Below are 16,175 nucleotides of genomic sequence, written 5' to 3' on the forward strand. Positions count from 1 at the left end.
CAGAAACTTAACCCTGATACCCCTCCCCCCCTCCCCTAACAACACTTCACACCTACTCACAGCCTAACTCCAGCCTGAAAAGGCTGGACCCTTCCCCACCCACCCTTCTCCAATCACCACTTAACACCCACTTACAGCCTGACTGCAAAAGACCGAGGCCTCGTCCACTACCCACGAATGAACGACCGATGGTGGTGCTCCCAGTTTCGCCCCGGTGGTGGAAATTTTCTTGTCAGTGACGTTAACACGGCAAAAAAAGGTTGATTTAGGCACTCGATCGTGAAAAAGGCATTATCTTGCTGAAATCATCAAAAAAGGCATAAAAAGGCACTTTGCAAAATCCTGGCTCTATTTAGGACCATAGAAACATAGAAAATAGATGCAGGACTAGACCATTCGGACCTTCGAGGCAACACCGACCGCCATTCAATATAATCATGGCTCATCATCCAAAATCAGTAACCCGTTCCTGCTTTTTCCCCATATCCTTTGATGCCGTTAGCCCCAAGAGCTATATCCAACTCTCTCTTGATTACATCCAGTGAATTGGCCTCCACTGCCTTCTGTGGCAGAGAATTCCACAGATTCACAACTTTCGGGGTGAATTTTTTTTTCCTCATCAGTCCTAAATGGCCTACCCCTTACTGTGACCCCTGGTTCTGGACTCCCCCAGCATCGGGAACATTTTTCCTGCATCTAGCCTGTCCAATCCCTTAAGAATTTAATGTTTCTATAAGATCCCCTCTCATCCTTCTAAATTCCAGTGAATATAAGGCCTGCAACTGGGATTTTGAAATTGGCACCAAAACCTGGCGACTCTTGCACGTGGATTCAGTAGGCTGCTTTTATGCATTATGTACTTAATCGGGGATTGTACTTATGCTTGGCAATAATCTTGCTGATCTGTATGCAAAAATGAATTCACTGTACCTTGGTACTGATGATAATAAACAACCATTAAACCATTGTTCCTGCATTTTGACTTCTCTGTCCATTTTAGCCCAGACCATCAAGGTAACAAAAGACTTATTTATCATTTGTATCTTGGAAATTAAGTAATTGCCAAAGGTTAAGAATATGTATTAGTTATATGGTTTGTACTTTAACAAATGGTGTTAAATAGAGGTTTCTAATAATCTCTGAGTTGGGCGGCAGCGATAGTGTTGCCGCCTTAAAGCGCCAGAGACCCAGGTTCAATCCTGACTACAGGTGCTGTCTGTACAGAGTTTGAACGTTCCTCCGCCCCCCCCCCCCCCCGGCCGTGATCTGCGTGGGTTTTCTCCCACACTCCAAAAACGTACAGGTTTGGTATAATTATATATTTTTTAATTGTTCCTCGTGTGCAGGATAGTGTTAATGTGCAGGGATTGCTGGTCAGCACGGACTTGGTGGGCCGAAGGGTCTGTTTCCGTGCTGTATCACTAAACTAAATTCTGATTGTAACACAACATGTTCCTAGTCAGACAATTTATGCTGGAGTAATTCTGATTAATTTTACGCATTTCATGCACGTAAAGTTATTTATTGTTTTATAGATTGAAAGCAGTACAGATTTCTTCTTACTGATAACGTACTTCATATGTTCAGAAGTTGAGGTGAAGTGTTGCTTAGAAACCTGTGACATTAATAAATAAAAATAATAGTTTGTGGTTGTGTTTTCTTCCAGATGGTGGCTTTTCAGAGCCATGCTAATATGAAGGGATTGTTGGATCTCCCTTCCACAGAAGAGATGGACAGCGAAGTAGAATTAGATGAAGGTATGTTTGTGAAGTGTTTCATTTAAAGTGCGGCATCCAATTTGTTGCAAGTTAAGTATAGCTGCAGCTTGCTATTTAATTATTCATCTCTGTTTAAGAATTTATGAGAACAGGTGCCTCTCTGCCTTCTGAAGTTATTTGAGTTGAGATTCTTTATATCACAGCCGGCAGCCATCTAATTATTTAATGAGAAACACCTACGAAGCAGTCACATCTTGAGATCTAAGACTGTTACACTGTTGTTACTCATTTTTCTTGAATAGTAAGGGTGTCAGGGTAAATGGGATGAAGGAAGGAAAATGGGGTTGAGAGAGAAAGGTAGATCAGTCATGATTGAATGGTGGTGTGGACCTGATGGGCTGAATGGCCTAATTCTGTTCCTAGACTTTATGAAATGCAGACTGACATGCTGTGGATTGCAACAGTTTGTTACCTTTCCAGTGGAATCATGACATGTCTAAAAGATCTGGGCTGATTAGAGTGTGTGCAGTATTGGAAAAAAATATTGGGATAACCTACAAATCTGCACGTCTTTGGAGTGTGGGAGGAAACCAGAGCACCAGGAAAAAACCCACACGATCACAGGGAGAACGTGCAAACTCCATACAGACAGCATTGCATTTTTTTCTTCAAAGAGCACAGTTTTGGGTGAGGGGAAGAGAAACATCGCTCATCCATGTTCTACAGAGATGCTGCCTGACCTGCTGAGTTACTCCAGCATTTTGTGTCTTTTAAAAGAAACGTGCGTCTACATGCTGATTTGTTCTTTGGTTCCTGAAATTCTGGCTGATGTGGTGGCCTTTCAATCCGAGAGAATGAATTCTTGTACCTGTTTTCTTGCTTGGTACCATAAATAATCTGAACCATAGGAGATATCTACTGAGGCAAGTACAGTTTGGTTGACACATATTTATTGAGAGCTAGTTGGCGTTCCTCACACTGCCACCTCTTCATACCTCAAGTTTCCCTCCCCCAGACTCCCCCCTGATGAAGAGGTTCGACCCGAAGTGTCACCTATTGCTTTTCTCCAGAGATGCTGCCTGACCTGCTGTGTTAGATGCAGCATTTTGAGTCTATCTTCAGTATAAATCAATATCTGCACTTCCCTACATATAAATAGGTGCTCATCTGCAGCTAATTAGAACACAGGAACATAGAAAAAGCAACACCCTATTAAGCTGTTTGTAAAAGTCCCATAAAGATCAAGGTCTTCAGTCATGAGTTTCACAGAACACTGCTGATAGTCTCCCTTTGTAAGGTCAAGGAAATTGTCATAGCTGTGCGGCATAGTGGCTCAGCTTGGTGGCACAATGGCGTAGCTGGTAGAGGTGCTGCCACACGGCACCAGGGACCTTGGTTCAATCTCAACTCGGGTGCTGTCTGTGTGGCGTTTGCACGTTCTCCTTGTGACTGCGAGGATTTTCTTCTGGGTGCTGCGATTTTCTCTCACATCCCGAAGACGTGCGGGATTGTAGGTTGATTGGCCCTCTGTAAATGAGAAAGATGAGCAGATGAGAAAGTGGGATATCATAGAGCTAGCGTGAAAAGATGATCGATGGGTGGCCTGGAGTCAGTGGACCAAAGGGCCTGTGTCCGCAATGTAATCTCTAAAGTCAACAATAAAATTTGTTGGCATTTACCGTCATCGGCGTTAACTGTGAAGCCCATGGATCAAAATAAAAACAACATTCGAGTTATAGAGGAATGGTTGCTGCAATGAAGGCTGAGGAGGTTGGAATTGACTCTTTGTGTACAGCCTAAGTGAAGTCTGTACCGGATTGTATGCAAAAGCTAAGAATTTCACTGTACGGAAGTACATGTGACAATAAAGTGTCACTGAATCACAAGATAAAGATACAATAAACACAGAATGCCGGAGTAACTCAGTGGGACAGGCAGCATCTCTAGATCGAAGGAATGGGTGACGATTCGGGTCAAGACTAGGGTTGCCAACTGTCCCGTATAGCTGGGACATCCCGTATATTGGGCTAAATTGGTTTGTCCCATACAGGACCGCCCTTGTCCCGTATTAGGCCAGGACCGCCCTTGTCCCGTATTAGGCCCAGGGGGCACTGTAGGCCCGGACTCTTTAGGCCCGGACGCCACTGTAGGCCCGGACAGTGTAGGTCCATTCAGTGTAGGTCCGGGCGCCTAATGGAGGTTGCAACCTGCCTCCCGGCCTGGGCGGCTGCTATTGGTGGAGCGGGAGCACGTGGCCGCTGGCTGGGTGAGGTCATGTGGGGCGTAGGGCGGTGACGTCACCTTGTCCCTTATTTGGGAGTGAGATAGTTGGCACCCCTAGTCGAGACCCTTCTTCAGACTGAGAGTCAAGGGAGAGGGAAACGTCTCTCTTCGGTGTAAACCAGCATCTGTATTCCTTCCTAAAGATAAAATAATGCTGGACTTTAACTACATGAGGAAAACACCAGGTGGAGCTCTGTACTTGAGTCAACTCAACCTACCCTGGGCAAAGTACTGTACAGTGAAAGACAAATGTAGTATTTTTTCCACTTTAGACATATTTCCTGATGCAATAGAGGGAAGTGGGAGTGTAAAGTCAGTTAGGTTTGATGCTTAACAGACATCCCTCATTCAGAAATGTTTCAGACTGTGGCTTGGCAATCTCCTGGTGATTATAGAACAGATTAAGAGCAGAACAAATTAGGAATTTATGAGCAGGGGTGAGTGATGGAACAAAATATAAATAAGCAGAATGGAGTTATAAAGACTGTTGATTCACTGTGAGCATGTTTTGTGCTACTGAGAAAGGCAATTTTTACATTTATGGATATATATTTGTTTCTTTACTTGAAACATTGTAATATAAGGTGAACTTAAACCACTTCTGCTGGTATATGGAATGGACTGCCAGAAGAATTGGTTGAGGCAGGTACAATAAGAGGATCAATTAGGGAACTAAAGGACAGTCTAAGCTGTTGTTCAAGAGTCATAGAAACATAGACAATAGGTGCAGGAGTAGGCCATTTGGCCCTTTGAGCCAGCACCACCATTCAATGTGATCATGGCTGATCATCCAAAATCAATACCACGTTCCTGCTTTCTCGCCATTTCCCTTGATTCCTTTAGCCCGAAGAGCTAAATCTAACTCTCGCTTGAAAAACTTGAATCAAGAGAGTCAAAAGTGTTTTATAGTCATATGTGTCTAAGATAGAACAATCAAATTCTTTCTTGCAACAGCACAACGGAATATGTAAACATAGTACTTTGTAAACAGGGCATATGGAATAATTATCAAAACACAGTTGGGTACAATCAGAATAGACAATAGACAATAGGTGCAGGAGTAGGCTATTCGGCCCTTCGAGCCAGCACCGCCATTCAATGTGATCATGGCTGATCATTCACAATCAGTACCCCATTCCTGCCTTCTCCCCATACCCCCTGACTCCACTATCTTTAAGAGCTCTATCCTCTGGTGTCCCCTGGTTCTGGACTCCCCCAAGAATGAAGTCATTGTTTAGAAATGGGGCTGAAAATGGCAGATTCTCCATTGGAAAATAGGACTTTTTTTTCTCTTGAAGATCTGTGTTACTGTCAGATGTAAAAAAAAAAGCTCCATAATGAGCTGTTATTGCGGTATCCGGGGAAGTTTAGTTTAAACAGGCCCTTCAGCCCACGAGTCCCTGCAGACCAACGATCCCCACACACTTGGAACAATTGTTTTACAATTTTACAAAAGCCAATTAACCTAAAAACCTGTACATCTTTGGACTGTGGGAGGAAACCAGAGCACCCGGAGAACCAGAGCACCCGGAGAAAACCCACGCAAGTCACGGGGAGAACACACAAACTCCATACAGGCAGCACCCGCAGTCAGGATTGAAGCCGGGTCTCTGGTGCTATTAAGCAGCAACTCTACTGCTGCGCCACCTTGTTTGACTTCATTAAATTATTAAGTTTAACTGCATTCAATTATGTATACTGGCAACTTCAGGCTCTGTTCTGTGCTATGTAATGTATTATTTTAAATGTGCCTTGTGACTGCTCTCAGAGCACAATGGGAATTTGAATCATAGGCTTTTATATGCTGGAAGTGTAGAGGCATGGAGAATTCAGGGTGTGCAGCAGTGGTATCACATAACATTGTAATCCACGTTTGGTACCGCTGCAGCAACAATGAAGCACCTGTACATGACAGGGAGACAATGTAGACTTCAACCACAAATAACCTTAATGGTGGGAGAAGACCTCTCTGTGCATTACTCAGTGCAACAGCCTTGTATCTTGTATCTCCCTTTTGACCCAATTTGTAGTTGGTTATTCCACTATGGAAATGAACAATAGATACTTCTCCCTGGCACAGATGGACCAGAAATAGCTGCATCGTGCAAGTAAGATAGAGTTATAGAGCAAAAAAACAAGACCTTCGGCCCATCTTGCCCATGCCAACCAAGATACCCTATCTACACCAGTCCCAACAGTCTGCATTTGGCTCATATCCCTCTAAACCTTTCCTATCTATATACCTGCCCAACTGTCTTTTAAACCTTGTCATGGTACCTGCCTCAACTACCTCCTATGGCAGCTTGTTCCTCATACCCATTGCCCTCTGTGAAAAGGTTGATCCTCTGGTTCCTATGATATGCTTCCCCTCTCACTTTAAACCTATGTTTAACCTAAGGGTTTGCTGAAGTCCATTCAGACAACATCTCCCTTTGCCCTCATTAATCTTTAAGGTTACTTTTTCAAAAAACGTGATCACATTTGTAAAACACGATGTTTCACGTACAAAAACAACGCTGACTATCCTTAATCAGTCCCTAGCTACCCAAATAAATATATCTTATTCCTCAGAATCCTCTATAGTAATTTGTTTACCATAGACATTAGGCACACTGGTCTGTAGATCCTAGGTTTTCCTTACAGCCCTTCTTAAGTAGAGGGACAAAATCAGCCACCATCCAAGTCTTCTGACCCCTCACCTGTCTCTAACAATAGGCAATAGACAATAGACAATAGGTGCAGGAGTAGGCCATTCAGCCCTTCGAGCCAGCACCGCCATTCAATGCGATCATGGCTGATCACTCTCAATCAGTACCCCGTTCCTGCCTTCTCCCCATACCCCCTCACTCCGCTATCCTTAAGAGCTCTATCCAGCTCTCTCTTGAAAGCATCCAACGAACTGGCCTCTACTGCCTTCTGAGGCAGAGAATTCCACACCTTCACCACTCTCTGACTGAAAAAGTTCTTCCTCATCTCCGTTCTAAGGTTATGATTCATATATCTCAGCCAGGGCTCCTGCAATCTCATCTTTAGCTCACCACAGTGCCCTTGGATATATCTGATCAGGCCGAGGAGATTTCTACCATCATGTGCCTTAGGATGTTCAGCACCCCCATGACTGTAATATGTTCTGTCCTCGATACATTTCCATTAACTTTCTCAAGCTCCCCAGTCTTCATCTGTTTCTCCATGGTAAAAACAGAGGAGAAATACCCATTAAGGACCGTGTCCATTTACTGCTGCTCCATATAGAAATGACTGCTTTGGTTTCTGAGCCGCCCTATTCTCTCTTTAGTTACTCTCTTTCCTTTAATTTACATAAAATCTCTGGGTTTTCCTTAATGTCTCCGGCTTTCCTGATTTCCTTCTTAAGTATGCTGCTCTTCAGTTCCCAAAACTCCTCCAAGGATACACTTGGTCCCAGCTCCCGATACCTAGTTCCATGCTTTCATTTTCCTGGCCGTAGCCTTGATTTCTCTCGTCATTCAAGCTTCCTTACCCCATCTGCCGAGCTCTTCACTCGAACAGGAATATGCCTGTGCCTGCCAGCAACCTACTTGAATCAACTTTAGCAAGAACCTGTCTGATACTACCAATGTTGGCCTTGCTCCAATTCAGAATTGTAACTTGTGGGCCCGCCCCATCTTTATCCATAAATAGATCTTTAAGGAAATGGATTGAGAGGGCGTGCTGTAATTGTTCTAATCCTTACCCCAGGTGTCCACTAAAATAAATGATTTTTTTCATCAGAGGTGGGGGATACCCTGTTGCCTCCACTTTGCCAGAGGGTGGCAACACCTTTGCTTGCCTGGGCAATATAGGCGGCTTTGAAAATTCCTCCCATGATTTATGGAAGACATCAGCACAAATGTGCGCCACAGCACCGCAGCAGTAGAGTTGCTGCCTGACTGCACCAGAGACCCGGGTTCGATCCTGACCCCGGGTACTGTTTGTACGTTCTCCCCGTGACCTGTGTGACTGTTCCCTGGGTGCTCCGGTTTCCTCCCACACTCCAAAGACGTACAGGCTTGTAGGCTAATTCAATAGTCAATAGTCAATAGTCGTTTATTTGTCACATACGCATAAATGTGTAGTGAAATGAAACATTACCCGCAGTTGAACAATAAGACCAATAAGAATAATCAATAAAAATGCAATAACACATACAATCACAAACTAACACCAAACAAAAAGAAACATCCATCACAGTGAGTCTCCTCCAGTCCCCTCCTCACTGTGATGGAAGGCCACAATGTCTTTTCTCTTCCCCTGCCGACTTCTCCTGCGGTCAGGCTGTTGGAGTTGCCACGTCGGGGCGGTCGGGGCTCCCGACATTGAAAATCCCGCGGGCTATCCCAGGCCGCGCCGGACGGTGAAAGGTCCGCGGCGGGCCGACCCAAGCCCCGCGATTCGGGGCGGGCGAACACGCTGCCTCTGCCGCTGCCGGAGCTCCCGATGTCGGCCCCCACCCAGGGGCCTGCGGGCTTCCGACGTCCACGCGGCCCGCGCCGGAGCCTCCGGAGACGAGTCGCAGCCGCTCCCGCCGCATCCGCAGGCAGCCAGCGCCGCAGGTGGTGAGTCCGGGCCGCGGGCTCTGCGAACCAGAGCCCCAGGTGGTCCCAGGTGCATGGCCGGTGGTAGGCCGCAGCAGGAACGGAGACACGACAGGAACAAAGGTCGCGTCTCCGTTCGGGAGAGAGAATTTTACAGTTCCCGTTCCCTCCCACCCCCCCCCCCCCCCCCCCCCCCCCAACATAACATACAAACACTACACCATATTAAAAGTACATTGGCTGGGTAAAATTGTAAACTGTTCCTACTGTGTGTAGGATTGTGTTAGTGTGCTGGTCAATGTGGACTTGAGAAGCCTAAGGGCCTGTTCCCGCACTGTATCTCTAAATTAAACTAAAGTAAGTACATTGTACAGCACCATTTATCTTCACTTTGGTGAATGAAACAATTTCTGCCTTTTCCCTTTGTCTTGGGAAGTTAACCGTACTTTATAAGTGCTAGCTTTGTTATCAGGGTCTATTCTGCTCCACATATTGTATCTATGCACTCGGTGATTCTGACCTGTTGTTTCTTATCACTTGGAAAATGCATGGAATGAATGTTCAACTAAAGTTGGAACTTCTTTTAATGTATTCATTTCTGATATATGAATGGAGAGAATTCATTGTTGGGGGTGAGGTTCCAGAGCTAATGAGTTGGTCCAGAAGGAAAGGACATGAAAGGCAGATTTGTATATTATGTTGATCTTGGATGATGGGGCTTGAGGGGTTGAAGATGAGGCTTTGGGTGGACCGGAACTTCAGTGGACTGCATTCTGGAAGTACAGTTCTGATCCAAGCATGCACGTTTTCTTCACAGCCTATTCATTACCTCCTGACAAACAGAGTTTGCACGTGCTCCCTGTGACAGCGTGTATTTTCTCTGGATGCTCTGTTTTCCTCCCACACTCCAAAGACGTGTTGGTTTATAGACAATAGACAATAGGTGCAGGTGGAGGCCATTCGGCCCTTCGAGCCAGCACCGCCATTCAATGTGATCATAGCTGATCATTCTCAATCAGTACCCCGTTCCTGCCTTCTCCCCATACCCCCTGACTCCGCTATCCTTAAGAGCTCTATCCAGCTCTCTCTTGAATGCAATCAGAGAATTGGCCTCCGCTGCCTTCTGAGGCAGAGAATTCCACAGATTCACAACTCTCTGACTGAAAAAGTTTTTCCTCATCTCAGTTCTAAATGGCCTACCCCATATTCTTAAACTGTGCCCCTTGTTCTGGACTCCCCCAACATTGCAAACATGTTTCCTGCCTCTAACGTGTCCAACCCCTTAATAATTTTATACGTTTCGATAAGATCTCCTCTCATCCTTCTAAATTCCAGTGTATACAAGCCTAGTCGCTCCAGTCTTTCAACATATGATAGTCCCGCCATTCCGGGAATTAACTTAGTAAACCTACGCTGCACACTCTCAATAGCAAGAATATCCTTCCTCAAATTTGGAGACCAAAACTGCACACAGTACTCCAGGTGCGGTCTCACTAGGGCCCTGTACAACTGCAGAAGGACCTCTTTGCTCCTATACTCAACTCCTTTTGTTATGAAGGCCAACACTCCATTGGCTTTCTTCACTGCCTGCTGTACCTGCAGGTTAATTGGCTGTTGAAAGATTTTCCCTGGTGTGTAGGGTGGAATTAATGTATGGGTGATCGTTGGTCGGTGTGGACTCGATGGGCCGAAGGGCCTGTTTCCACACTGTATATCTATACTAAACTAAACTAAGATGCTTTAGGATGTTGCTCAGCATGAATTGGCATTCAGTTTTTGATATTGGAATGGTGACCACAATTCAAGAAATAATTAATTGGCTATAAAGCACTTTTGGGATGTTATAAATATTCGAGATGGTGCAATAAGATGTGCAGGCAGATTGCGCACTCGTATATCTTGGCATCGTTTATCTTCAGCACGGACATTGTGGGCATTGTTGCACAACAGACATTGTGGGCCGAGGGGCCTGTTCTTATGTTGTACTGTTCTATGTTCTATATAAATTCCTTCCATGCATTTTAATGCTTTGAGACAGCTAGATATTAAAAATGATTTTCAGTGTCTGAAAACTGTTTTCTTGCAACAATTATTACATTGCTATGTAAATCACGATGGGATTAATTTTTGTGGATTTAATTTTTTTTTAATTCAGTCTCTGCATATTTTTACCATTTTAATTTGAAATGGAGCAACTTTTGTCACTTGCTCACCTTTCAATTAATATATAGTTCATATTTTACACATTGCAAACTTTCTGCGTGACACTTTTCTGAAATAGAATAAATATTTTGAAAAATGGAGCTTAGTTTTATTACAGTAAGTAATGCTGCACTGTTTGTCAAATTGATGCTAAAGATTAAAGTTTAGTGCAGAGTTGATATGGAGCCAGCTAAATTGGTCCAAACTTACGGCTTTCAAAATCTTTAGATAAAAGGCAGCCTCATTTCTATGTAGGTTATTATAACTTTGTGCTGCATTGATTCTAAGCATCTGAAATAGCACTGACAACAACAACAAAAAAATGCGCCCTCTTCTGGAGATTTTGTGCAAATTCATTAATTTTGTAACTTAATAAACAATTTATTCTAATTAGTTTTGTTTAGAGATACAGCATGTATCCCGATATAGTAGCTGGAAACAGGTACTTCAGCACACTACGTTCACACCGACCCGTTCACATTAATTCTATATTGTCCTTCTTTCTCATCCACTCCTTACATACTCTTGGGCAGTTTACAGAGCCCTGTTAATCTACAAGTCCTCACATTTTGGGGACTTGGGATGAAGCCACTTGGTCACAGGAAGAACGTGCAAAATTTGTACAGACAGCACCCGAGGTCAGGATTGAACTTGGATCTCTGGCGCTGCAAGGCAGCTACTCTACTAGCTGCTCCACAGTGCTGCCCATTCGTCTAGATTATTGGTTATGTCACTCTACAAGGAATTTGTGTCTGAATTCCTTGCTGCTGCTAATTATTTTATGACCTACAATATGGTAGGCCATTTAGAACGGAGATGAGGAAAAACTTTTTCAGTCAGAGAGTTGTAAATCTGTGGAATTCTCTGCCTCAGAAGGCAGTGGAGGTTAATTCTCTGGATGCTTTCAAGAGAGGGCTAGATAGAGATCTTAATTATAGCGGAGTCAGGGGGTATGGGGAGAGGGCAGGAACGGATCACATTGAATGGCGGTGCTGGCTCGAAGGGCCGAATGGCCTACTCCTGCACCTATTGTTCATTGTCGATTGTCTATTATCTATAGATCTGAATTGCTATGAAGGACATCAGCAGGAAATGGGGACTATTATGAAGTTCCAGCGAAAGGTGTATTGATTGTAGGGGTTGTCATTTTGGATGACAGGATAAAACCAAAACTCCTCTTTAAAAAGGTTGATGCCTCACACATACAGCAGCATAACATCCTGGCTGGAGCCAACATTAAACACCCACATGGAAGACCTATTAGGAAGAATATAACATAAGAAATAGAAGATGGGCAATATGGCCACTGGTGGCTGCTCCACTATGTAATAAGTTTGTGGCTGAATTATTTTTGGCATCAGCTCAACTTTCCTTATTGTGTTCCTCATTACCCTAGACTCCTCTATAGATTTCAAATCTGGCTGCCTTGTTCCTCTGGGGTTGAGAATTCTGAAGATTTACAAGCTTTTCATTTCTATCGTAAATGGATGATCAGTTATTCTGAAATGTTACTTCCTAATTCTGGATTTTCCCATGAGGTGAAATCTCTTCTCAGAATCTGCCATGCCAAGCTCTCTCAGAATCTCATGTTTCAATGAAGTCATCTAATTCTTTGAAAGTCCGCAAACAACGTAGGCAAAAGAGGCTCAACCTTTATCCATTGGACAGCACCTTCATCCAAGTTATCAATGTAATTAACCTTTGCTCAATTACTTTCAATTCAGGTATATGCCTCTTTAAATAATAAAGAGACTAAAACTGTACACAACACTCCAGGTGTAGTGTCACCAACACTCTGTTGAGTTGCAGCTGTATTTCCCTACTTTTATGTTGCATCCCCATAGACTCATTTTTGTCGTTACTTGATATACTTGCACAGTACCTTTCTGTTTCATGTACAGTGACACAGCACTGTGGCGCAGCGGCAGTGTTGCTGCCTTACAGCGCCAGAGATCCGGGTTCGATCCTGACTATGGGCACTGTCTGTATGGAGTTTGTACGTTCTCCCCGAGACCTGCGTGGGTTTTCTCCGGGTTCTCCAGTTTCCTCCCACATTCCAAAAACGTACAGGTTTGTAGGTTAATTGGCTTGGTAAAATTATAAATTGTCCCTAGTGCGTGAAGAATGGTGTTAATGTACAGGGATCGCTGGTCGGCGCGAACTTGGTGGGTCGAAGGGCCAATTTCCATGCTGTATCTCCAAACTAAACAAAAAAAGACACTGTGATTCCTTTGAATGGATTCAGTCTGCAATCCTTTTCTGAACCATGCTCTGCTTTTTATTCTTTCTATTAAAGTAGACAACCTCGCTAAACCTGAGTTAAATTGTGCAAACCTCCGTGTATGTCAATTGACATCAGTGATTGTCAATTTTAACATACAATATGAGAACTCATGCATATAAGGAACTGGAAATGAAGTTATAGAAATGCCCTGAGCACACAAAATACCGAATTGAATTTTGGTTAGGATTCGTTCATGTAGAAAGAATGAACCTCATGAGGGATTCTAGGTTCTACTCTATTATCTCAGATAGTTTCAGGTACAAAGCTGATTGAATGAGCTGTTTTCTGCAGGCAAGGTGGGATTGCTTTTAATGGCTATTTCTTGATTGTTGGGAAGGCAGATATCTCTACTCTACTGAGAGCTACAGTATTTCTGAAACCAGAGCCCCCTTGTGGCACTTGGGGGAATGAGATAGTGGGGTGGAATTCATGAGATGAGCTTCTAAGCTCAATACTTCTGGAATAATATTGGACTTTCAACCATAAGCACCAGTTGCATAATCTATAAGGTAAAATTATAATTTGGTGTCCAATATTTCATTCCAGAAAGAGCGCGGAATTGGAAATACATTGTGTAGGAAGTAACTGCAGTTGTTGGTTTATACCGAAGAAAGCACAAAGTGCTGGAGCAACTCAGCGGGTCAGACAGCATCTCTGGAAAAAAGGAACAGGTGACGTTTTGGGTCGGAGCCCTTCTTCAGACTCCACTTCTGTTCCTTTTCTCCAGCAATGCTACCTGACCCGCTGAGTTGCTCCAGCATTTTGTGTCTATCTTCATTAGAAATACATTGCTGCAGGACATGGAAAACAAAGAAATTAATTTGATTGACCTTGGAAACTTTGAGTGGGGTTAGAATTCTGTATTTAATTATCATTATCATTGTACAGGTATGAGCCATTGTATTGGCGTTTCCTGTCAATGTTTTAAAATAAAAGTGTGATTCTGATGCAGGTTATGGTTTTCATTTCATTAAACGTAGAAAGTCAGACAAGACTTTTTGTCGGGATGAATTTTTATCGGACTTGTCTTCCAGCATGATCATTTTCAGAAATTTGCAACCCATTATTAGACATGCATGGAGACCAAACATAAAGATGGAAGTGGAAGAGAACTGAAATATTTAAAAAATATATATGATGTTCTTCTAAGGGAATGATAGAGCACATTTGCAAAATTAGATTTTCAGTCATTGCACATTGTTCAGCAAAATTTTTAAACTTGAGTATATTATTGGTTACCTCAAGAGTAAGAATCAAGTTCAATTGTCATACGTAACCAAATGGAACAATGAAATTCGTACCTGCTGGAGCATAACAGGTCTGTAAACACAGTATTCAATCAAAAATATCATAAACTAACAAAAAGGTTCAATAAATGAATTAATAAATTTATTGGCCTAACATAGAAACATAGAAAATAGGTGCAGGAGTAGGCCATTCGGCCCTTCGAGCCTGCACCGCCATTCAATATGATCATGGCTGATCATCCAGCTCAGTAACCTGTACCTGCCTTCTCTCCATACCCCTGATCCCTTTAGCCACAAGGGCCACATCTAACCCCCTCTTAAATATAGCCAATGAACTGGCCTCAACTACCTTCTGTGGCAAAGAATTCCACAAACTCACCACTCTCTGTGTGAAGAAATGTTTTCTCAACACGGTCCTAAAAGACTTCCCCCTTATCCTTAAGCTGTGACCCCTGGTTCTGGACTTCCCCAACATCGGGAACAATCTTCCCGCATCTAGCCTCTCCATCCCCTTAAGAATTTTATATGTTTCAATAAGATCCCCCCTCAGTCTTCTAAATTCCAGCGAGTATAAGCCTAGTCTATCCAGTCTTTCTTCATATGAAAGTCCTGCCATTCCAGGGATCAACCTGGAGAACCTTCTCTGTACTCCCACTAAGGCTAGAATGTCTTTCCTCAGATTAGGAGACCAAAACTGTACACAATACTCCAGGTGTGGTCTCACCAAGGCCCTGTACAACTGCAGCAGAACCTCCCTGCTCCTATACTCAAATCCTCTTGCTATGAATGCTAACATAACATTCGCTTTCTTCACTGCCTGCTGCACCTGCACGCTTGCTTTCAATGACTGGTGCACCATGACACCCAGGTCACGTTGCATCTCCCCTTTTTCTAATTGGCCACCATTCAGGTAATACTCTGCTTTTCTGTTCTTGCCACCAAAGTGGATAACCTCACATTTATCCGCATTATATTGCATCTGCCATGCATTTGCCCACTCGCCTAATCTATCCAAGTCACTCTGCAGCTTCCTAGCATCCTCCTCGCAGCTAACACTGCCACCCAGCTTCGTGTCCTCCGCAAACTTAGAGATATTGCATTCAATTCCCTCGTCCAAATCATTAATATATATTGTAAATAACTGGGGTCCCAGCACTGAGCCTTGCGGTACCCCACTAGTCACTGCCTGCCATTCCGAAAAGGACCCGTTTATTCCGAGGAATGTGCCTTGGTGCTCCGCTCACAAATGACAATACAAACATACAGTTAACAATTAAGAATAAAGCATAAACACATAAAAACAATAAGGATACAACATTACGGTCTAAACATGTGGGTGAAAATAAACCAGAGCAAAAAATAGACCACAGACTTTGGTTATTGAGTAGAACCATCACTCGTGGAAAAAAGCTGTTTTTATGTCTGGCTGTGGCTGCTTTGACAGTCCGGATTCACCTTCCAGAGGGAAGTGCTTCAAAGAATTTGTGGCCAGGGTGAGAGGGGTCAGAGATGATCTTGCCCGCTCGCTTCCTGGGCCTTGCAGTGTACAGTTCGTTAATGGGGGGAAGGTTGCAGCCAACAACCTTCACAGCTGTGCGAACGATCCGTTGCAGCCTCCGGATGTCGTGCTTGGTGGCTGAGCCAAACCAGACCATGATGGAGAAGGTGAGGACGGACTCAATGATAGCAGTATAGAATTGGACCATCATTGCCTGTGGCAGATTGTGTTTCTTCAGTTGCCACAGGAAGTTCATCCTCTGTTGGGCCTTTTTGACTGTGGAGTCGATGGTGGCCCCCCATTTAAGGTCCCTGGAGATGATGGTTCCAAGGAACTTAAATGACTCCACAGATGTGACTATGGTGTTGTTGATGGTGAGTGGGGGGAGGG

The 16,175-nt window shown here is 43.8% G+C and overlaps 1 protein-coding gene across 1 annotated transcript in view; it reads left to right on the plus strand.

Annotated features, from left to right (window-relative positions):
• Positions 1-16,175, plus strand: part of arhgef28a (Rho guanine nucleotide exchange factor (GEF) 28a) — a 242,372-nt gene that overhangs the window by 35,351 nt on the left and 190,846 nt on the right. The window contains exon 4 of the mRNA XM_078396613.1: positions 1,667-1,757. Coding sequence (XP_078252739.1) covers positions 1,667-1,757 — 91 coding nt within the window. The remainder of the gene's footprint in view (positions 1-1,666; positions 1,758-16,175) is intronic.

Source organism: Rhinoraja longicauda, chromosome 3 (assembly GCF_053455715.1).
Source record: "Rhinoraja longicauda isolate Sanriku21f chromosome 3, sRhiLon1.1, whole genome shotgun sequence".
NCBI lineage: Eukaryota > Metazoa > Chordata > Chondrichthyes > Rajiformes > Arhynchobatidae > Rhinoraja > Rhinoraja longicauda.